General features: G+C 46.3%; 1 protein-coding gene across 2 annotated transcripts in view; it reads right to left on the reverse strand.

Moving 5' to 3' along the window:
- Window positions 1-2,885: 2,885 nt before the first annotated feature.
- The window catches only part of SLC35F3 (solute carrier family 35 member F3), a 424,298-nt gene continuing 404,723 nt past the window's right edge, over window positions 2,886-22,460 (reverse strand). For both annotated transcript variants that reach the window (XM_016941103.3, XM_001152461.8), the window contains 5 exons: window positions 18,126-18,345; window positions 10,734-10,859; window positions 8,442-8,634; window positions 7,199-7,288; window positions 2,886-4,389 (listed from right to left, as the gene is read on the reverse strand). In XM_016941103.3, coding sequence (XP_016796592.1) covers window positions 4,154-4,389; window positions 7,199-7,288; window positions 8,442-8,634; window positions 10,734-10,859; window positions 18,126-18,345 — 865 coding nt within the window. In that variant the 3' untranslated portion in view covers window positions 2,886-4,153. The remainder of the gene's footprint in view (window positions 4,390-7,198; window positions 7,289-8,441; window positions 8,635-10,733; window positions 10,860-18,125; window positions 18,346-22,460) is intronic.

A 22,460-nucleotide genomic window follows, 5' to 3' on the forward strand; every position in this document is an offset into this window, starting at 1 on the left:
GCCTGGGCGACAGTGAGACCCTATCTCTGAAAAAAAAAAAAAAAAATCAGCTTGTGGGGCAACCATTTATTAATTAAACTGCTTTATTGAGATATAATTCACACATCATAAAATTCACTCATCTAATTATGCAGTGTATTGAGTTTTAGTATATTCACAGAATGGTGCAACCACCACCACATTCTAATTTTAGGACAAACCATTTGTTTTCAAAATTGAAGATAAAGAATTCCATGTTATGCAACCTTGGCTAGATTTAGAAACACATCTGTTCTATGGGGTAGTAAGTCTCTGGCCATGAATTCCTCCTGCCTAACTCTCTTTATCCTTGAAGGCTCAAGAGGAGCAGGAGCTCAGGGTCTGTACGGCAGGTGTGGGTTCTTAGGGACGGCTCTGACTTGGTGTGGCAAGGCGGCCAGCAGGTCACTTCATGCCCTCTGGCTCCAAACGATCACATTCTGAAAGAAAGGAGAGAGCAGAGACCTCCCAGAGCTTTTTTGCCTCTTTCATCAGCAGCAGACGAAAGTCCTGGTCTCCTCTCTTGTACCCTCCGTCTTGGCTTCACTTTTCCTCTTTAAAGGAGCCCAAAGAGAAACATTCTTTAATTGCTACCCAGACCCGCCTCTAGAGGGCAGACAATTCCCCAGCTGAGCGGGGACACAGACTGCATCTCAGAGCCGCCCCGCTGTTCCATCCGCAGGAACTCTTTTCTAGGATTTTTTGCTTTTGGGTCCCTCCTAGGTTTGCCGCAGCGCATCCCCGTGCTGGCCACCTTCTGGCGCGGTGGGGAGTGGAGGTGTTGTGGTTGTGGCTGTTTTCTTTCTGGAAAGAAATCTCTCAACCTACCCTTCCCCCAACCCCAACTCAGGTTTAGAATGTATCGAAAGGACCGCAAGAGAGTTCTAACCATTTTATTTCATACACGTTACCCTTCATAGTCCCTTTAAAAATTTCGATAAAATGCGCGTGCCATAAAATTTACCATTTAAACTACTTTTAAGCGTACAGTTCTGTGGCATTAAGTACGTTCACATTGTTCAACAATCGCTACCAGGTTGTTTTCATCTTTGCAAACTGAAACTATATGCCCACTAAACAATAACTCTCCATTTCCCCTCTCCCCAGCCACTGGCAACCAGCATTCTACTTCTGTCTCTATGAGTTTGACTACTCCGGGAACCTCATATAATAAGTGGAATCAGACAGTCCTTTTGTGACTGGCTTATCTCACCCAGCAGTGTCTTCAAGATTCAACATATTGTAGCATGTGTCAGAATTCTTTCCCTCTTCCCCCTCCATCCTCCATCCTCCATCATCATCATCATCCTCCTCCTCCTCCTCCTTCTTCTTCTTCCTTCTTCTTCTTCTTCCTCTTCTTCTTCTTTCTTCTTCCTCTTCTTCTTCTTTCTTCTTCCTCTTTTCCTCTTTTTTTTGAGACAGGGTCTTGCCTTGTTGCCCAGGCTGGAGTGCACTCGTGTGATCATAGCTCATTGCAGACTAGAACGCTTGGGCTCAAAGGATCCTCTTGCCTCCCGAATAACTAGGGGTACAGGCATGCACCACCATGCGTAGCTAATTTTTGAATTTTTATTTTTGTAAAGAGAGGGACTCACTATGTTGCTCATGCTTGTCTGGAACTCTTGGCTTCAAGGGACCCTCCTGCCTCCACCTCCCAAAGTGCTGGGATTATGGGTGTGAGCCACTACACCTGGCTCAGATTTTCTTTCTTTTTAAAGTGGAATAATATTCCACTGTATGGCCATGCCACATTTTTTTCACCCATTCTTCTGTCAATGGGCACTTGGGCCGCTTCCACCTTTTGGTTGTGAATAATGTTGCCACGAATGTGGGTGTGCACATATCCCTTTGAGTCCATGGTCTCAACTCTTTTGGGTTTTCATGGTCATTTTTGCCCAATGGGAGAATAAGATAAATCTACCCTAAGGCAGGGCTTCCCCACTTTTTCGTGTCCTGGCTTACAAAGGAAATATCTGTTTGTCTCCCTGGGATTTGGAGCCTCAACAGGGTAGTGGAGGTAACTAGCCCAGCATCCTGCTGCCCCAGCTGCCCCCTCCCAGACATGCCTGGACACATGGGATAGGGGAGCTCTCTGCTCTGGATAACGAGATTCTCCAGGTTTAGAGCCCATGTGTCAAGTGGTACGTGTGGTGCATGGAGTGTAGACGCTCTAGGTGTGGGTGATGGGATGAGGTGTACTAAAAAGGCTCTTGTTTCCCCTTGGCTCACACCCCTTCCTAGAGTACTTGGCCCTCTGTAGCCCTAGAATGAGACCCACTGGCTCTCATAGCCCCTGGCATAGCAGCTGCTTGGAACAGCTGCATAATGTTACTGAAGTGGAGCAATCAAATTATTCAAAACGCCAGCATTAAGTTAGGATGCCCAAGGCAGGCAGGCGGCTGTGGGGGCTGAGCTGGAAGACTGGGTAGATTTATGGACTGGGGCTGCCGCTCTAGGTGGCACTTAGAGACCAGTGTAAACTGAGCTGCAGATCCTGTTCAGAAGAAAAAGTGAGAAGGAAGCCACAGGCAGGGCTGAGCAGAGGGCAGGTACCTTGAGGGAGAGGGAGAGGAACAGGGGAGAAGGAGGGGAGGGAGAGGAACAGGGGAGAAGGAGGGGAGGGAGAGGCTGCCCCAGGACTTAGAGCTTCTGTGAGGCTTTGGGGATGCTTCTGCATTTCACTTTTGCAAAAGTCAATTGTATCGATATTACAGTCTCCTTCCCTTGAGACAGATGGGCTGGCTTACCCACCCTGAAGGTTCTTGGGGGCAAGTGCAGTTGAGGAAAAGCCAGAATGTGGTGAGGACTGCTTCAGGACTGGTACAGTGGGAAAGTAACAGAATGGCCACGGAGACAGCACTGAACGCTTCTTTTTCAAATATTTTATTAATCTGTTTGGCCAAACAGGTAATGGAAACTGAGAATAATAATTTGCTAAAAAGTTCAGGTCATGAATGCCCCTTTCCCCCAGGAAACAGAAGACTCCATGGTTACAGAATGCACCATTGGGTTATGACAACGTTTCAAAATAATGTTTCCATTTCATATGTAACAATGTAAACTTCAAAAATAGTAAACTCTAACCCCTGACCCTCTTTACAGATCTATCACAGATAGAATTTTCTGGCAGACCTAAATTGTGTAAGTAAACAGCCTGGTGCTTAAAAGTTTCATAAAAAGGTTTACAGATTTCAGTAAATAATTTTTCAGTCTTGGTCAGGAAGTAAAAGCAGCCAGCAATTCCCCTCCTGCACAATGTACCTTATATGGGTATTGTACACCGCGGGCCACGCTCTGTATACACTGGCCATCAGCTCTGTCATTTTTTTGTACACAGACATACACATATATAGAGAGTTTTATTTGTTTCTAAAGATTTTTACATCTAAATTATAAGACGGCGCCAGTGACGTATCACGTCACCTCGCTTCACATAGGTAAAGACGAAAATTCTGTAGAAGGCACTGTGATTTCTCTTGCATGATCTTACACAGACACGTGAGAGCAGGCCAGCCGGGGCTTGGACTTATCTTGTCCTTCCTGGTACCTGGCACAGACCTGTCCTCTGACAGTTTTTGATGTTCATCATCCATTTCTGCCTTGCCTCTTCACATCCCAGACATCCTTCCCTCCCTCCTTCCATCCCTCCATCCATCCATCCAAATAAATTGACAGTTATCTTTTGGTTCATTGAAATTCCTTAAAATTAAGAGTACAGCTCTGGTATAAAACAAAATATGACCTACCATAGCTGAAAAATAATCACAGTGTACAATGTCATGTTCAGTTGCTAAGATTCAAAACACTTGCTAAGATTCAAAACACTTGCCCTGATGGCTGGCTTGTTAAGAACGTCAGCCATCCAAAACGATCTACGCAGGGATCTTTTAAACCCACTTTACATTCGTTAGAAAAGCACTGAGAGGTTCTTCTTTTCTCTTTTGTATTGAATTGGTACCCTTAAGTGGAAGGTCTGATGTGGAAAAGTGCAAGCAAATTGGACATGCCAATAAATACCATAGAACTTACCGCAGATGACCAAAACTGTACAGGTATGTACACCTTACCCAACTGAGGTTCCTCCCGGCAGGAATAGACCTCCCAGTCATTACCACCGAGTTCTAGAGGAGTGGTGTTAGCGGGCGAAGGAAGGGCGGGCTCTTCTGTTCTTGCTCTGAGGTCCTGAGCTCAGGTCGGCAGCGCCCTCTGCAGGCTCCTCCTTCTTCCTCACTTTGAGTCGGGTGAGCAGCTTGATCAACCAGACATCCCACTCCTCTGGCAGGAGCAGGAGGAGAAAACCCAGGCCGATGATGATGATGGCGATGACCCGGACCCCATTGAAGACGATCTGACTGGTGTAGTGATCAATCACTGTGGGAGACAGAGCATGGAGGTTTCTCAGCTGCAGGGTTGGGGGCATGTCCCTGGAGAGTGGGCAGGGCCTGGGGGCACCCTCCTCTGTCTGGCAGTGTTGTGGTCTTCCCTGGACCACAGGATTCTCCTCAGTATGATTTTGTTCCAGGTGGGCTGCGGTTACCTCTAGTAAACAACCCTTAACTTTATCAAACCTCTCTGGTATGAAGCCTTGCACTTGTATGTCACCTCCCAAAACTGACTTGGTAGTTCAGACATTGATTTATGTGATTAAAAAATGTGAATGAAGGGCAGTTGAGGAGATGAGAGATAGATAGTACACACACACACACACACACACACACACATTTGACCCTTGAACAACATGGGTTTGAACTGTACGGATCCACTTACATGTGGATTTTCTTCCACCTCTGCCACACCAAGACAGCAAGACCAACCCCTCCTCTTCCTTCTCCTCCTCAGCCTACTCAATGTGAAGGTGACAGTGAAGATGAAGACCTTTATGTGGACCACTTCCACTTAACAAGTAGCAAATATATTTTCTCTTTCTTACGATTTTCTTAATAACATTTTCTTTTCTTTAACTTTATTGTAAGAGTACAATACATAACACAACACACACAACATATGTGAATCAACTGTTTTTCGTCAGTAAGGTTTCTGGTCAACAGTACCCCATTAGTAGTTAAGTTTTTGGGGAACTGAAAGTTGTATGTGGATTTTCAACTATTCAGGGGTTGGTGCCCCCATTCTCTACATTGTTCAAGGGTCAACTGTATTTTTTTTTTTTTTTTTGAGACAGGGTCTCACTCTGTCACACAAGCTGGAGTGCAGTGGTGCCATCAGGGCTCACTGCAACCTCCACCTCCCGGGCTCAAGCGATCCTCCCATCCAGCCTCCTGAGTAGCTGGGACTATAGGTGCCACCACGCCTGGCTAATTTTTGTTATTATTATTATTTTTTTTTTTTGTAGAGATGGGGTTTTGTCATGTTGCTCAGGCTGGTCTAGAACTCCTGGGCTCAAGCAATCCTCCCACCTTGGCCTCCCAAAGTGCTGGGATTACAGGCGTGAGCTCCCGTGCCTGGCCTGTATTTTAATTTTTAATATTGGTAAAACACCCTGTTAATTCACTAGATAAGGAGAGCCAACCAGCCAGTCCCTTGAGCAGATGTCGGGGAGAACCCAAAAGCCAGGCAATGGCTCTGCCTTGACAAGTGAGATACGCGGCAGGGTCCCCGGCTTCTCTCTTCCAATCAGGAGTGGCCTGGGATTCCTTTTCTGGACTCATCATTAAACCTTTTATGTTGCAGGTAAGCAATGAAAAATGATTTTAATGAATCTCTCAAACACCTGGCCATATTATACGCTCAAAGTAAGTTTCTATATAAGACAACTGGAACATGCCTTCTGGAGACAGGAACACGGTGTGACTACAAACTAAAGATGCAAAGAATGTAGGGGGAGGATGGTGACAAGTGATTTTTCAGAAGCCTGCAGCATCTGGACCATTTTTCTTTTTTACCAGCTGTCCAGGAGCTCAGGTGCTTTCTGCATTTTGAAATGCTGTCTCATCGGTTATTTCATCTGGTTGTCACATCAACCGAAGCAGCAAGGGTAGGTATGACTTTTCATTTGCAGGGAAGGCAAGCTAAGGCTCAGAGAGCAGATGTGTTGGGACCACAGATCTCCAGGTGGGTTGTGGTGGTGCTGGGCCTGAGCCCTGTCTCCTGACACCTCCCCCAGGCCTGGTACACTGCCGCCGCTGTGAGGCAGTCCTTCTGGGGGAGTCTGGGCCATGGTGGGGCAGAGAGGTCCAGCGCCTTTGGAATGGGAGCGGTGGGAAACCAAGTCATGAGGAAAGGCTTGGGAAATTGGGGTGCCTGCAGGTATAGTCAACACCACATTGAACAGGATAAGGGTTTGCCATTCCTTTGGGGTGGGGGGGGCAATCTTTTAATGGCCTGGAAGTGGCAGGATTTGGGAGATGGCTTTGGAGGAAGCTGTGCCAGGGACAAAGGAGTGAGTGTTCTGGGGAGGACAGATTCACAGCCCTTTTCTGGCTGAGAGAAGGGTGCCTAGGGAGGTCAGGTATGAGGCCAGGAGGTTCTGGGAAGAAAATCCAAAATTCCTATCCGTGCGAGCCAGGAAAAGGAAGGCAGTGAGAGGCAGGTGAAGACAAGCTTCTGAAAGAGCTGTCAACTGTGTGCCTTGGCAACGAATCCCCAGGGGAAAACAAAGGGCAGTCCCGAGTTCCTGGGCAAAGGGCGTTCTCTCCCTGTCTTCCCAGAGGTCAAGGAAAATGCCGTTCACGCTTCTTCAGCTTGTCAGCATGTTTCTACCTCATGCCTTGAGCAAATTTTCTCCCCCAGAAAGTTACCTGCAAAAGTGACATTTTTTTCTGCTACATCGTTTCCTACATTTGTTAATAATGCTGATGAGATTCATTCTGCTCCCCATACCAGTTAGAATCAAGATGCCTTTAGACTTTCTGTGTCTTGAAGCGGTATGTGAAAATCAGCCCATTATGGAGAAAATATTGCATATATAACTAATAGCAACATTTCACCTAAATGCTTTTTTTTTTTTTTGGCAGACAGTTAAACACGCATTCTATAGCAGGCAGAGCAATAATATATGTGAGTATGTATGTGAGAGTATGTGTGTGTGTGTGTGTATGCATGAGTGTGTGTATGTGAGTGTATGTGTGAGTGTGTATGTATGCATGAGTGTGTGTATGTGTGTGTGAGTAGGTGACTGAGTGTGTGTGCTTATGTGCAGATATAGAAAGCCGCATAGGTTTACCTGCATTCACAGGTACGCTGAGGACGATTCCAAGAGACATCAGAGTGGGATATGTAACGGCGATTCCAAAATTTAATACAATATTGAATGCTGAAATAAAGAATGTAAACAACGAGTGTTATTCATGACTGCTGTGTACTTTACCTCCCTGCTGGCCTATCTGACCCAGGTTTTGCTGATGAGGCTGGAGTCATAGGAGTTACAATGACCCTTTGCTCTGATTCAGTGAATTCAGAGTTCCTCTGGGGGCTCCAGGACTTGGGACCAGGAGCGGACACTCTGAGTAGTCAGCCCCTCTGTTCCCTGAGTTTTGAAGAAGGGAAATAAGTTTGGAAATGGTAACCACTGAGAAGGTGACTGGGACCATCTTACCAATCTTGCTTTTCTCTGCTGCTGGCAATGCTTCTGGGATAACTGCATGAACAAGAGCTCTGGGAATTGTTTTTTGTTTTTTGTTTTGTTTTGTTTTGTTTTTTGAGGCACAGTCTTGCACTATCACCCAGGCTGGAGTGTGGTGCACAGTGGTGCAATCATAGCTCACTGCAGCCTCAATCCCTCTGCTCAAGTGATCCTCCCACTTCAGCCTCCTGGGTAGCTGGGACTGCAGGTGCACACCACTGCACCTGGCTAATTTTTAAATGTTTATGGAGATGAGGTCTCATCATGTTTCCCAGGCTGGTCTCGAACTCCTGGGCTCAAGCGATCCTCCCATCTTGGCCTCCCAAAGTGCTGGGATTACAGGCATGAGCCACTGTACCTGGCTGGGATATGTGTTTTTAGACGGAAACTGGGTAAGTCATGTCCTTGGTTGCATTCCTGCCTAGCTCTAGACTTATATCAAGTAATGGAGACAATGATGATGATGACATTAATAAAAATGATAATCTATAGTATTTATTGAATATTGACACTTATCAGGCAATGTTCTAAGACCTCTGCAGGTATTAATTTATCAGCTCCTTGCTGTACTGTGCTTGGTAGGTAACATGCAACACACTGGGGTATTAGTTCATTACTCAGAGCAGCAGTGACCACTGCGACTACTGCACTGCTTCTGGCTCTGGAATTCGAATCCAATGTCATCGTTTCAAAGACTACTTTGTGAAACAGAAAGATCTTAAAAACCAGTGAGAACTAAAGAATAGCAACGAGCACTGTTTTCTGCCTTCAGGGAACATGTTTCCTGAGGGTCCTCTGTGGGTGGTTGCTTTCTGGGAATTCTGGACAGGTGATTAGCACTTACTCAATAAAAGAACTGAAAATCCACAAAGGTTTCCCCATGGAATGTCATCAAAAGAGCTCCAGTATTCCACTTTGGTAAAGTAGAGGATAATAGGAATGCAGGTGATGAAGAGGATGTTAAACACACCCAAGATGGACAAAAATAAGGCGGCTTCTCCAAACTTAGCACTGCCCAGGAGGAGCTTGAACAAAACCTGTAGGAGAAAGCAGAGGAGGACGGGGTGAAGGCTCACCTCAGACCCCAACATGATGTAAGCAAAGCAGAGTTCACTCCACAACGCTGGGGTTGCACTGCAGGATGGAAACCAGATTCCAGGTGAATTCCATGGGGTTTGGCCTGTGTTCATTTGCTCACATATTCAAATCCCAGGAACATGGCAGCGGAGGGTTGCTCTTTAGCTATACAGAAAGCTTCTTTGGAAGTCATGGGTTTTCATACTAGGTTTGATTTGTCTGTGTTGTGTTCCTGACACTACATCACTCAAAAACATCTGCCATGATTACACATCCTCTCAGAGACCCCTGGAAGGGATCCTGGACCCTGTATGAGCAGGTTGAATACCACTGCTCCCATGATTACGCATCCTCTCAGAGACCCCTAGAAGGGATCCTCGACCCTGTATGAGCAGGTTGAACATCACCGCTCCCAAGAAACAGTGCTCTGGCTGCAAAGATACATTCTGTAAATCAAGGGTGGAGGGATTTTGCTCATCTCTGCTCCATCCCACCATGTCCATTCCAGAAATGGCATGGGTTTTAGTGGAATGCACCAAACTTTTATTTTCTTGCACCTGTTCTTTTTTTGCACATCATTTCAGGGGCTTGGAAGGCCGGGAGGAGAGGGTGAATGTGATGGGAGTGGCCAGAAGCTGAACTAAGAGATGCAGATGGCCCCAGGGCAGCTCCTGCGCTGAGTGAGCTGTGGTCCAATTTGAGTCTCTGCATTGTTGTCTCTCTTACTTTTCCTGCTTTCTCCTTGTTCAGCCATTTCCCAACTCATTCATGTATTTCCTGAAAAATGCAGGAAGTAGGAAGGCTTTCAGGAAGTAGTAAATGGCTTTCAGCCTCTCACCTAGGAGTCCCCATGGACAAGTTGCAGGTGGTAGAGGAGTAGGAGACTGGAATCTGAATCAGAATATTGTGTTCATTGTGGATTGTGTTTCTCCCTGTTTTTTGCTTCTCACTAGTCCACAGCTATTTGAGTCTAGCAGAGTATATGTAGCCTTCTAATATTTCCTGCATTTGGACAGTTGCTAGAGTCTCAGAGTGGTGCTAGATTATCACATCTCCTCAGTGAGAGGTGCTCAGAGAAAGAAAATGACATGTGTGTCTTCCTCTGTGGGAGGTGAGGGCAGGGAGGTGATGAAGGATAAGGCTGAGTTATTTCATTTTCCCAAACCCAGAACACATGGTACTCACAGAGCTGGGAAAAAAATGCCTTTTCTTATGACTCTCTACAGTACTTAATTATATCAGTCCTATTGTCTGGATCCACAAAGGGCTGAAAAGTCTCAAAACTAAAATCTCATTTCTCATTGAAACTTCTAGGTCAGTTCTCCAACTTGGAGTCCTGAAAATATTTGCATTCTCTGCTATGGATCTTAGGAGAAGGAGAGAGGAGGAGAAGGGAAGTGAGGGGGGAGAGCAGCCAGGGGGCTTGATAAAGTAGGAGGTGAACAGAGAAAGGGACCTGAGTGTGGGAATAAAAATTTGTTTCCTCTAGACCTGAAGCTGGCAAGTGCTTTCCCATGGTTCCCAACATTTCATCAAAATACTTTATTATCCCCGTATTACAGCCGTTGTACTTTTATTTATTTAGCCTTCAAGGCAGTACTTGAAATGCATATGGATTCATAGCGAGCAGTGGTGGCGGCAAAAACTGTGTGGGCAAAGATTTACATGACAAAGCTGCACCAGATATTCAAGTCTTCCCACCCCATAGGGTGGCAAATGATCTGAGCAAACACTGAGCTTGTTCGCTGCCATCAATGATGTCAGGAATCTGACTGTGCGGATGGGCACCACTCATTTTATCCCAGGTGCTGCAACGATGTGGCTACAGATAGGAAGGCCCAGAGAGCCAAAGCCAAGAGCAGTGGCACACCTCCCCCTTGCCCTTGACTGAAGTCTCTGTCTGCCTGTTGCACAGTTGACTCCAGCTATCTAGAGCTGCCTGTCCTGAAGCACAGGTATCATCAGAAGCTGTTGAAAAGTAAAGGACAAGCGATCTAAAGCCGGCTGTGCTGGCTGAGGAGAGCCCAGCCAGCTGAGAAATTTCACTCCCCGGGCGTACCTTGTAGAGGGCAGACATCGATGCTGAGGCCACCACCAGTGCGATGCCAATGACGGAGTGGCTGTGGAAGCCATCAGCGTAGGTCATCATCACAATGCCAGCGATGGCGAGGATGGCGGCCACAATCTGGACAGACGGAAGAAAATGCTGGTCAGGGAAGTCGGGACGGAGTCAGAGGGAGTATGCAAGCGCCAAAGAGCTGGAAATGTGCGTGGGGTTCAGCCACGTGAGGGGAAAGTGGTGTCTCCTTTTTGTTCCTCCTTGGGAGAACAACAGGCAAAGTCTGACTCCTGTCTAAATTTTTGTTGCTGCTTAGAGAGGGCACTTAGCAAAGCTTGGCTTGACCAAAGAACTGAAACTGCTGGCAGCAGGGAATGGGTGGCATGGTGGTGGCCAGTCACTGCGATTCTTCGGGACCTGAGAAGGAGGTGGTCATAGTTGCAGTGGCAGGTTATTTGGTCATGACAAGCCTGGTAGATAATCCCTGGGAAGCCCCTGGAGATGACCTGAGTTCTTTCCCAGCCTTCTGAAAGTACCTCCTGTGACCTTGCTTTTATGTATTTCATAACTCAACAGGGAAGCCACCAGGAGGACAGCAGATCTTTTCCCCATTTTCTACCCCAGCAGTGGGGCCTGACAGAATGTCACCTGCCAATCAAGGCTACAAATAATGTCCTAACCTTGGAGGTGCAGTTCCTTTCCTTCGTGGCCACAGGCCCCTCCACCCTACCCACCAAGGCTCCCCTCAATCCTGTTATTGTCCTGATGCTGACTTCTCGGATGGGACGGAGGCTTCATGGAGATGTACACATTACTGTCGTGGAAAGTGAAATTGCCAGAGTAAATAGGAGATAAACCATCTGGGACAATATTCCTCAAAGGAGAAAATGCACCAGCACAGAGAATCAATACAAGGACTGATCTGAGGTAGCCATGAAGCTGCGGAAATGTCACCAGGTGGGAGGTGGAGAGGGGGTTGCCGTCAGTAGAACAAATGTGTGCAGGAGAAGTTTCCACTCCTGGATTTACTGAGAATTTTATCCCTCTTATGAACCATTCAAAATCAACTTCAGCTGTCTAAAACAATATCAAATAGCTAAGGTTAACTGAGTGGTCGTAGGATATATGTTTCTATGTATTTTCTCCTTTTATCCTCACAGTAGATATTATCATTCACCTCATTTTGTAGACATGAAAACCTAGGCTCACAGAGGTTAAGTAACTTGCCCAAACCCACACAGCTGGTATGTGGAAGAGCACAGTCAGATTTCAGGTCTGCCTAATTGCAAAGTTGGTGCTTACATATATAAACAGGAATGCATGATTCACATAGGAAGTACTGCCAACCTACTGTTAGATTCAAATTGAGGTTGCCTTAGTAGTTAAAACAAAAGATGTTTAGGTTAGTGAAACATAATGTGGCTTAATCTCATGCAGTATGTCTGAGTTACATACTTCTCTTAGGGTATACCTTATACGCTATGTTTCTATATAATACTGTATCCACCCCTAATGCAGAGGCATTGAGAGAGCAGGTGGTTGTCGTGTAAGAGAGCACTGCCTGGCCCAATCTGTCTGCGTGTTCTTTCTGGTATGGGAATTCACTTGTAGTCAGCCACACCGTTTTGCATCAGATGTATGCCTACATCTCATATTCAAATGCTACATGTACTGTGTAGAAGTGTTCATTAAGAGAAGAAACAGAGATAGCAAGACCATAAGGGAATTTTTCCCCACAAGAAAATAAAAAAGGGAAAAGTGAGAAAGCAGGTGGGGAAAGGGCTGGTTTCTGCTCCAGAGGACACATGTAATGCAAGGGGGCTGTCAGGAACACGCCAAACTGGGCAGGCATCAGAGGACTCCCAACGAAAAGACAGGAGAAAGGAACAGAGAGAAGAAAATGGCCCAATTCCAGATGCTTGGTGCATCTCCCCTTTGGAGATAGCTTTTTTGTTTGTTTTGAGACGGATTCTTGCTCTGTTGCCCAGGTTGGAGTGCAATGTCACTACCTCGGCTTACTGCAACCTCTGCCTCCAGGGCTCAAGTGATTTTCCTGCCTCAGCCTCCTGAGTAGTTTGTGACTACAGGTGCCCGCCACCACACCTGGCTAAATTTTATATTTTTAGTAGAGACGGGGTTTCACCATGTTGGCCAGGCTAGTCTCAAACTCCTGACCTCAGGTGATCCACACACCTCGGCTTTCCAAAGTGTTGGGATTATAGGCATGAGCCACTGTGCCTGGCCTGGAGCTACCTTTTATTGAGCTACCTGGAGCTACCTTTCCAGGCTTACGGCTGAAGTTGGAGGAAATGAAGGACTGTGAGGGGTGATTTTTTCTGAAGACTTGCAGGGCACATTTCCAACCTCTTCCTCTGTTCTCTATTGATTAAATAATAAACAGCTAAAAGCTTCTGCCTGGGCTGCACTGTGCAGCTAAGCTGGGGGAAGGGACAAAGGGGTAGGAAATGAGAGCATGGTTGGCCATTGACCTTTTGGTCTGTTGAGGAGATAAACATCAGAGGAGCCTGTGCCACCCCATCAGTTCATTCTGACTGGCAGGCAGGGGACTCTGATCTCCTCCTCCACACCTCCCAGCCTTCTCCTGGGGGTGCCGCCCACAAGGCACAGTGTTGACATCCCTGGCTGTGGGCCTTCCACTGTCTGGACATCAGCAGCCCTGCTATGACCGGACCCATGTGCGGGGATGTGAACTAGGGTTCCTACCTCACTCTCAATACCCTGTGGAGCACAGCAGGGTTGGAACGTGCCCTGTGCCTTCGGGAGCAGAGCTCAAGATTCCTTCCTGATGCCTGGAATTCCTGTTAAGTTTCCAGTTCTATCTTTTAAAAAGTATGCACATATGTTACATTTGACACCCTGACACATCTGAGTTTCTGGGTTTTCATGTGACAATATTTTCCTGCCCATTTCCTGCACTAAAACAAACTCTCTAGGAAGGCCAGTCAAGTCCGCCCTGTGGTTCCATGTGCTCCATGTACATCTTCTCCCTACTGGGGCCCCTGGACAGGTGCTGAGGGTGGGTGTGGAATCATGACAACGGAGCTTCCCTGACCTCCCCATGCCTCTCCTTCCTTACACTGTCCTGTCCCCCCCAGCCCTCAATGCTCCCCACGGAACAATCCTGAAACAAAGGCTGATGGGTCACAGTGGCCCAAGACCGAGATGGGTAAGAGCCACCACCTCTTCTTTGTCTAGGGAACAGTTGGCTGGAGGTAAGGAAGGAACACAGGCCGGGGATTACTGCTTAGCATCTTCATGTCCTCATCCAGCATGGTGACCCACTGTCATAACCTGCCCGGCTGCCAGAGCTCTAGATCTGAGTCCCACGCACTCAGGCCTGAGTCACAGACACACCACTCATCTCCATGACAGTTCTGCTCCCTGCTCCCTGTGGGGCTGAATGGGAAGGCAACGGAAACCTTTGAGCTTTAAAGAGGAGAGAGGAGGGTTAGTGGTGCCCTAGGTGAGGTCTAATCACCGTTCAGACTAGGGCTCCTCCTGCTTAGTCTTGCTAGAAGGTGGCAAGGCCTGGCGCGGTGGTTCACACCTGTAATCCCAGTGCTTTGGGAGGCTGAGGCAGGAAGATTGCTTGGGCCCACGAGTTCAAGACCAGCCTGGGCAACATGGTAAGACTCTGTCTCTACAAAATATGCAAAAAATTAGCTGGGTGTGGTGGCATGCCCCTGACTACCAGCTACTCAGGAGGTTGAGGTGAAAGGATCACTTGAGCCCAGAAGGTTGAGGCTGCAGTGAGCTATGATAGCACCACTGCAATCCAGCCTGGGTGACATAGTGAGATCCTGTCTCTGCAAAAACAAACAAACAAACAAACAAAAAAACCTAAAAAAAACAAACAACAAAACGTGGCACGTGGCGGGGTGCCTGTTCTCTGCCAAACAGAACCCCATTTGGAAGCTTTTTAGATTTGCACAGCTTCAGGCAATTTTACAAGAGGGAAAAATGGACTGATTTGTAATCATTCTTCCCCCAACTCTTTCCCTCCCAGCTCCTGGCCTGCTCTCATTGACTCAAGGAATACTGGAGTTTGGAGGGAACTGGGGGATCCTCTAGTCCACACCTTCTATGTCTGAGAGTAGAAAGTGGCCTGGGCTGTGAGCTCCACCATTGCCTGTCCACTGTGTCTTCCCCCGTGCTGGGCTCAGGTTGCAGAGGGCAGCCCCCCACACAGAAGGGAGTCAGGACCAGATACCAGATACTGTTTGGGAATTGATGGCCCCTTTTGAAACACTGTGAACATTTTGATTATTGGAAACATCAGCTGGAATCTGATTGAGATGCGAACTGATCTTGGAAAAAGGTCCATGATCCCCAGGAATGTGCCGCTGGGGTTTGAGGACCCCATGGATGACCTCTTAGCTCACCTTCTGGCTCCTTCCCCCATCCCTTCTGGTTTAAAGACCCTCACTGTGATTGGTGGTCCCGAACAGCCCTGAACAATCGGAGAATCTCACCTCCTATTTCCCTTGACATGGAGGCTGGGGGTGGTCTCACTCAGCCTGGCTGCAGCTAGTGGGCAGTGTGCGCCCAGGGTTCTACCTGCTCTCATCCTACTCTTGCTTTTGCCACATTAAACTGCCTCTCTAAAAGTCCATCCACCAACAAGAGAATTGGGCTGATCCATCAACCCCCTCCAATTGAGAAGGAATAATAAGAATAATGCCATTGAGAAAAGATACCATTTGTTGAGTTTTATGTGTGAGGCATGCATCATCTTATTCTCACAACTGTTTTCTAAGTTGAGTAGTAATATTCTCTCCATTTAACAGAGGCTCAGAGACATTTACTAGTCTGCTCAAGGTCCAAACAGCTTATAACAATGGAGCCAAGATCTGTGACCTCGTCACTTGACTCTAGCCTAGGACATCTCCATCGCTGAGCTAGAACCCTGACCTGGAGAACCAGGGAACATACAGAAAGCACACCTAAGCAGAGTCAGATGGCGACACAAGGAGCCACCTTGGCTCCTTCCAAACAGACACTCCAATGGCTTCTCACCCTCTCATACCATACGTGGCCAGGAATCTCCCCAGCATGATAAGATACGTTTGCTTCCTTTTGGATCTGCGCACATGACTTCGACCTATTGATGTTTTCCAGGAACCGTGGCCCTTGTGGTTCCAATAATTGCCTTAATAACACAAGTCTCCTTAGCAGCCAATTCCACAAACATAAGGCTGTGCCTTCAACATGGATTTTTATGTCTGCTTGACTCTCAAGCTCATATGCTCAGCCCTCCAGGATGGAGAACTATGTTAATTCTTTTCAGTCTTTGGAAATTACCTAATGGACAGTGCCAGCCAACCTAGGTCTGAGTGAAGTCTGAGCCGTCCCATGCACCAGTTAGATATTATCTTGGAACTAAATCTCCATCTGTTTATCAAGGAGAATCTCTCAGTCCCTTTGGCACATGGCAGTGTCTCATGATGGATTTTGCTAGCTCTCTGAACTCCTGAAGAAGAGAAGAGGGAGTTCCAACACAACCTGTGGGAGGAAGCTCTTAGATGACTGGTCATGCACTTCTGAGAGGAATAATGATTATTAGAGAGACTCATAACTGCACAGTGCTTTGCAAATTACAAAATGCCATCAATGCCATCACCGACACTGGCTCCTGGGATCTTCATTCAGTGTCAGTCTAGTACCAAAGGCCTTCAACACAAAACTTTGCTCAGTACACAGTGATCAGCAACAGACCAAACCAATCAAGTGGCCACCATGGCCGGAATGTGCCATATTCTGAGGATGACTCTTGGGTGGGGGGTTGGAGGGGTCTTATCCATGTATAGCAGTAAAGATCTGGAAGCATCATGTTGCTTTCTATGAATTTAGGAGTATTTTTCAAGTTTTTCACACCTCCTTCTCTTAACCTCAAAAAAAATGGGTTTCTTCTGCTAGATGCAGAATTAACCTTGAAGCTTCTCTTCCCAGGAACAGGGTCTCATTTGGAATTTTCTAGGGACATCTGAGTCATGCCAAAAATTTCCATAAATTCTCCTGGCTCTTTACATCAAAATAAAGTCAGGAAGGACATGGGTGGGTGGCAGGGGGGCCCAGGACATTCAGATCTTCAGCATCGAGTCAGGCAGCCTGCTGGGTGGCTCACTGTGAGAAGTATCTGCATTTCTTGCAGAGATGCATCAGATCATTTATTTGCTGAAAGCTTTTCTGGTGGCACAGAGAGTGAGCTTTTAATTCCAAAATTAACATTAAGCCTCAAAACAAATTTTCCCCCTACTGCAAGCTAAAAATATAACTCAGAAGTTGACTCACGTCCCCACTGCTGTTTGGGTAACTTAGGTGGGTGTGAATGCACCATTAGGGTGATGTCATTGTTCCCAGGACAATGAGGGAAGGACGGAAGTAGAGGGCCCCGCACTGGTGGCCAGCAGGGTTTACTTTCATGGGACTGCCCCTCAAACCGGCTCTTAGCTTTGTGGCTGAAGGGGAAAGCTGTACACTAACTACAGGAGAACTAGCGGCCTGGCTAAATGCTCTCGGCGCTGGTTTGTAGCAAGGTGATGACGGGGCAGTGACAGCTCCTGGCCACAAGAGGGAGCCAGTCAGAAGTCTCTAGGGTTCTGCCCTGTGCGAAACTTCACCTGCTTCTTTTATTCGGGGGAATCTCTCTGTATTTCAGCTGATATTTGATAGTGCACGTGTCCTATTTCATACAGTTGTTATGAAATCCGACGAGCTAACTTTGACTAGCTTCTAATGTAATTGACTGGGTCTCGGTTGTAAAATGAGAGGTAATTCAAGGGATATAATTTCACTCCCCCTTCGTCATTGGTTAGAAGGAAGTGAAGCTGGCCCTTCACAGTTGGGACTTAGCATGAGTGTGTCTGGCCAACTCTGGCTGTGTACACAAGGCCCAGGCAAAGGGCCAAGACTGCATGCACGCATGGATGCCGAAGGATCCTTTGGGTTTCACGCACATCCTCACCCGAGACTGGCAGTGTTAGCAGAAAGCTCCAGGCTGCAGGGCACGGTCATGCCACGCCCTACAGCCGGGAAAGCCGCCCATGAGAGACGGGGTGAGCACGCAGAGAGCGGAGCACATCGCCATTCCCAGGCTGGGTCCCCGACTGGCACACACTTTAGGGAATGCTTGTTGAAATGCTTGAAATGAAAGGTGCTTTAATGAATGCTTGTCTAGTATGGTTTGCAAGCAAGAAGGTTGGCAAGGCACACCAAGAACCGGGCCCTCTGCTGGGCTCATTTTCTGCTGCAAATCAGAAGGAAAGTGGTCAGCAGCTTATGCTCATGGTCCAGCACATGGAGCTAAGCAAGCCGATGGGCAGGTTTTGGTTGACATGACTGAGTGAGGAAGACAGATAATAAGGAACTTACCCTCACTCCCATGAATCTGTCCCTGAGAACGATCCATGAGAGCAAGAACACAAAAGCTTTGTTGCAGCAGAACAACACGGAGACATCCGTAGTGTTTATTTTCTTTATTGCATGTAAGTACAGGTAGTTTGTGAGTGTCCAAAGAACACCAAAGGGTGCTGCCTTGGTAAAAAACACCTTCAAAGTCAAGCCATTGTCTCCAAAAAATCGACAGCATTCCCTAAAACAAGGAAAGAGAGGCATTGTTATTATTTTCCTGGGTTCAGACAGGCCATTTATTTCCTATACCAAGTTTTTTTTTTTAAGCAAATATAGGAAGGGGCAGGGTTTTAAAATTTATTATTTTTAATAAACATCTTTCTATTAAAGCCCCTCAACCTATTGCTTTAGTCCACTGAAACAAATGTTGCACAGTGATCTAATGTCACAGATTCTTCCTTCTGTTCATGTTAAGCTTGGAATTTATGGTTCTATACAGAAGGTAATGTTGGTGTGTTATCTGACCCGAAGGCCTAATTCTATGGTGATTGACTGAGGGATTCTGTCACTTGCTGAGTGAGAGAAGGGGGTCACTAAACCTTTTTGGGGGTGGGGGTTGTGGGAGAAGGACGGTAATGGAGGAGGATGGATGCTCTAAGACAGGGTGTCTAATCTTTTGGCTTTTCGGGGTCACATTAGAAAAAGAATTGTCTTAGGCCACATACAAACTACACTAACGCTAATGATAGCTGATGAGCTACAAAAAGAAATCGCAAAAAAAAAAATCTCATAATGTTTTAAGAAAGTTTACAAATTTGTGTTGGGCCTCATTCAAAGCCAGCCTGGACCACATGTGGCCTGTGGGACAGGGGTTGGACAAGCTTGCTCTAAGAGAACACATTGAAACATAGTTTTAAAAAATGTTGCCCTCAGTTGGAATTATCTTTGTGATCAGGCAGGGGCAGTCACTTCTTGGGTATATCTAATACATTTTGGCTATGATACGACTAGTGTTAACTCGTGACCTGTTTTCTCCCTGAGGCCATTTTTAGGGTACCTATTCCACCATGTGGAAGCCCCACTTCTCTAAGACACTATCTAGCACAGGAAGAATAAGCAGATCCAAAAGTTCAGAGTCTAACGCGGGAATGAGATGAGGAAACATCTGTAGAAGAAAGTCTTTTGATGCCATTCTAGAGTCTAGGGGGAAGGATCACAGATAGTTCAAAAAATCTTTAAGAAAATTAAAGCCAGTCTTCTACATGCAGAAGAAGGAAGTAGAGGAGGCCGTGGGGAGCTCGGGTGTGGAGAAAGGCCACTGAGAAGGCTTGGTTGACAGCTGCCTCTTTCCTTGACTGTTGGGGAGTGAAGATCATTGCTGGGTTGGGCCCGATGAGCCAGGCAAGGAGATGGACAAGTGAGGAGGCACTGCTTCATGGAAGTCCCTGTCCAGGCTCATGGACATGGTGCAGCACTGCCACAGCTGGGGATGGCCCGCCAGCCAGGAAGGGAGTCAGCCTGCTAGTGATCTAGAAATAGACTCAGTCCCAAATGAACTGCCACGAGAACAAAAGAAAAGACATCTCTAGAATAAACCAAATGCACTAGGTTGGGGGAATAGCTCTGGTCTGTGCCACTTAATATTAAAATGCAGAGAAAAAGGAGGAAAATTAAAACAAGAGTCAAAGGGGATTGGGTAAGATTTTAAATTTAATTTTACCGTCTAGTCTTCCTATCAATCTAGAAGGAAATCTGTCTTTGTTCATGACTCAACTATGGGATGTCCATAGCAGGAACAGGAAAACTCCTTAGAGAAAGGCATGAGAGCCTGGGATATTGAGAGAGGAGAAACACACTTACCGTTTTGTGGAGTCTGGTGCAGTTTGGCCACCTCTCTCTGTACACAGAGTCCTATGTTGCTTCTGAACAAACCGGGGCCAGGTAAAACATTCACTTCACTAAATTTATCATGAAACCGATTCAACTGAATTGATTCCATTTTGGCTTTATATAGCTGCAACCCTCATCTAACTGAGAGGCTGATATTTCTGTTTGCCATGTAATTTTCATACAGTATTCCAGCTACATTTACTATGGGGTTTTCCCAAGCCCCTGTCTGCAGAACAGTCTGTTCCCCCAGGAACTGACCGTGAATGATGGCTTCCTTTATGTTTGTGATTATGGTGGCTACAAAGTGATGCTGGTCCATTGAGTATGACCAAAAAAAAAATACAAATATTCTTTCTGGCCATTAATGTCAATCTATCTCCACTATACTTAGAGGTTTCCCTTTCTAAGAGAAGAACATCATGCAAGCAGAATTTCCAAGTTCCACCTGGCTCACTGTCATGGAAAACAATTCATCTTCTGGAAGGGGCCATCCAAGGCTAACTGGGCAACCTACTTCCTCTTTGAAAATCCATATTTGACTCCTCCAAAGCCTGATCATTGTAGGTGGGATGGAGAGGGGAGGTAGGGCACAGATATGGCTTGGTATTGATGGCCCAAGTTGCTGGAAATGGGGAGAGAGTGGGAATCCCATCCTGGAGATGAAAAAGGTGAGACTCCGAGGCCTGGCAGAGTCCTGCTGGCCCTTTAAGGCCTCATGGCCAGGAGATCACAGCTTAGATTGGTGGGTCTTGGTTCTAATGAGACCAAGACAATTGGCCCCCTGGACTGGTGAGCTTTGTGATATTTTGAGACCAAAGACTATGCACTAATCTTCAGTGCTAAGAGATTAGCGCACAGTCTTCGGTCTTAAAATAGCATAATATTGGCCCGCAGCGGTGGCTCACACCTGTAATCCTAGCACTTTGAGAGGCCGAGGCAGGTCAGCTAAGGTCAGGAGTTTGAGACAAGCCTGGCCAACATGGTGAAACCCTGTCTCTACTAAAAATTCAAAAATTAGCCAGGAATGGTGGTGAGCACCTGTAATCCCAGCTACTCGGGAGCCTGAGGCAGGAGAATCACTTGAACCCGGGAGGTGGAGGTTGCAGTGAGCTGAGATTGCACCATTGCACTCCAGCCTAAGTGACAAGAGCGAAACTCCATCTCAAAAAACAAACAAACAAAAAAACCCAGCACAATATCTCAGGATCTGGCTGGCCCATGTACGTCCTTGATTGCAAGGGAACCCAAGACAGATGATGAACATGAATCCATTTCTGCCAGAGACCTCCCTCTTCTTGGTATACAAATGGAGCACAGTCAACACTCTCTTGACTGACGCCCACATTACTGACGGGACAGTCTAACGCCCTTCATTCCTTCTGCTCACTGATGCTGCTGGCAGGCTTAAGACTAGAGGGTGGCAGGTTACTTCCAGAACACTCAAGTCCTTCTGTTCCTATGGATTGAGTCACATACAAAGATTAGATGTATTTACTTCTGATCCTGCTTGTGCCAGTTAGCTGTTCTTGGTATTTCAATTACACGGTTTAATTATTTCATAAACCAATGAAATATGAGTGGGAAACGAAAGCTTTTTTTCCATGAAATCTAAATTGAGAGCTTCAAGAAAGACTTAATAAAAATAAGCAATACTAGGCTGGGGGCGGTGGCTCACGCCTGTAATCCCAGCACTTTGGGAGGCCAAGGTGGGTGGATGACAGGGTCAGGAGATCGAGACCAGCCTGACCAACATGGTGAAACCCCATTTCTACTAAAAACACAAAAAAATTAGCCAGGCATGGTGGTGCGCGCCTGTAGTCCCAGCTACTTGGGAGACTGAGGGAGGGGAATTGCTTGAACCTGGAAGGCGGAGGTTGCAGTGAGCCAAGGTGGTGCCACTGCATTCTAGCCTGGTGACAGAGCAAGACTCTGTCTCAGAAAAAAAAAAGCAATACTGCTACTGAATATTTAATTATTCAATAGAATTATTCAAAGAAACATGGTAAAAGAAAAAATGGTAAAAATCTATAAGTTCTGCACTCATATTATTTGACAAATACTTACATACTTATGTTCTTAGTACTCTTTAAAGAATCCTAGCTGGGATAGCCTGTCTTGACTTCATATTCTAACTTTTCTATGAATTTCTAAAATTTGGTTATATCACACATTTAGGGATGAGGATGGCTTATCATTTAATTCATATCAACAAACACTGGTTTAGCACTTGCCATTCCCACAATTCTAGACAAGGCCTTGTGGCTGATACAGAAAAGTAAACTTTTTAAGCTAAGGAAGCTTTTCTTTTAAACTAAGATGAATTATTTCTTTTGTAATTTCCTCCACTTCAGTTTTTCTATTTAGTTTTTTTCTATTTCAGTTTTTCTGGTGCTTCTTTTAGTTTGATATTGGATCTTTTGGTTTGATCTTCTAATTTTCTTTTTTCCTTCTCGCTTTCTCTATCTT

This window comes from Pan troglodytes, chromosome 1, assembly GCF_028858775.2.
Source record: "Pan troglodytes isolate AG18354 chromosome 1, NHGRI_mPanTro3-v2.0_pri, whole genome shotgun sequence".
In the NCBI taxonomy this organism is placed as follows: Eukaryota; Metazoa; Chordata; class Mammalia; order Primates; family Hominidae; genus Pan; species Pan troglodytes.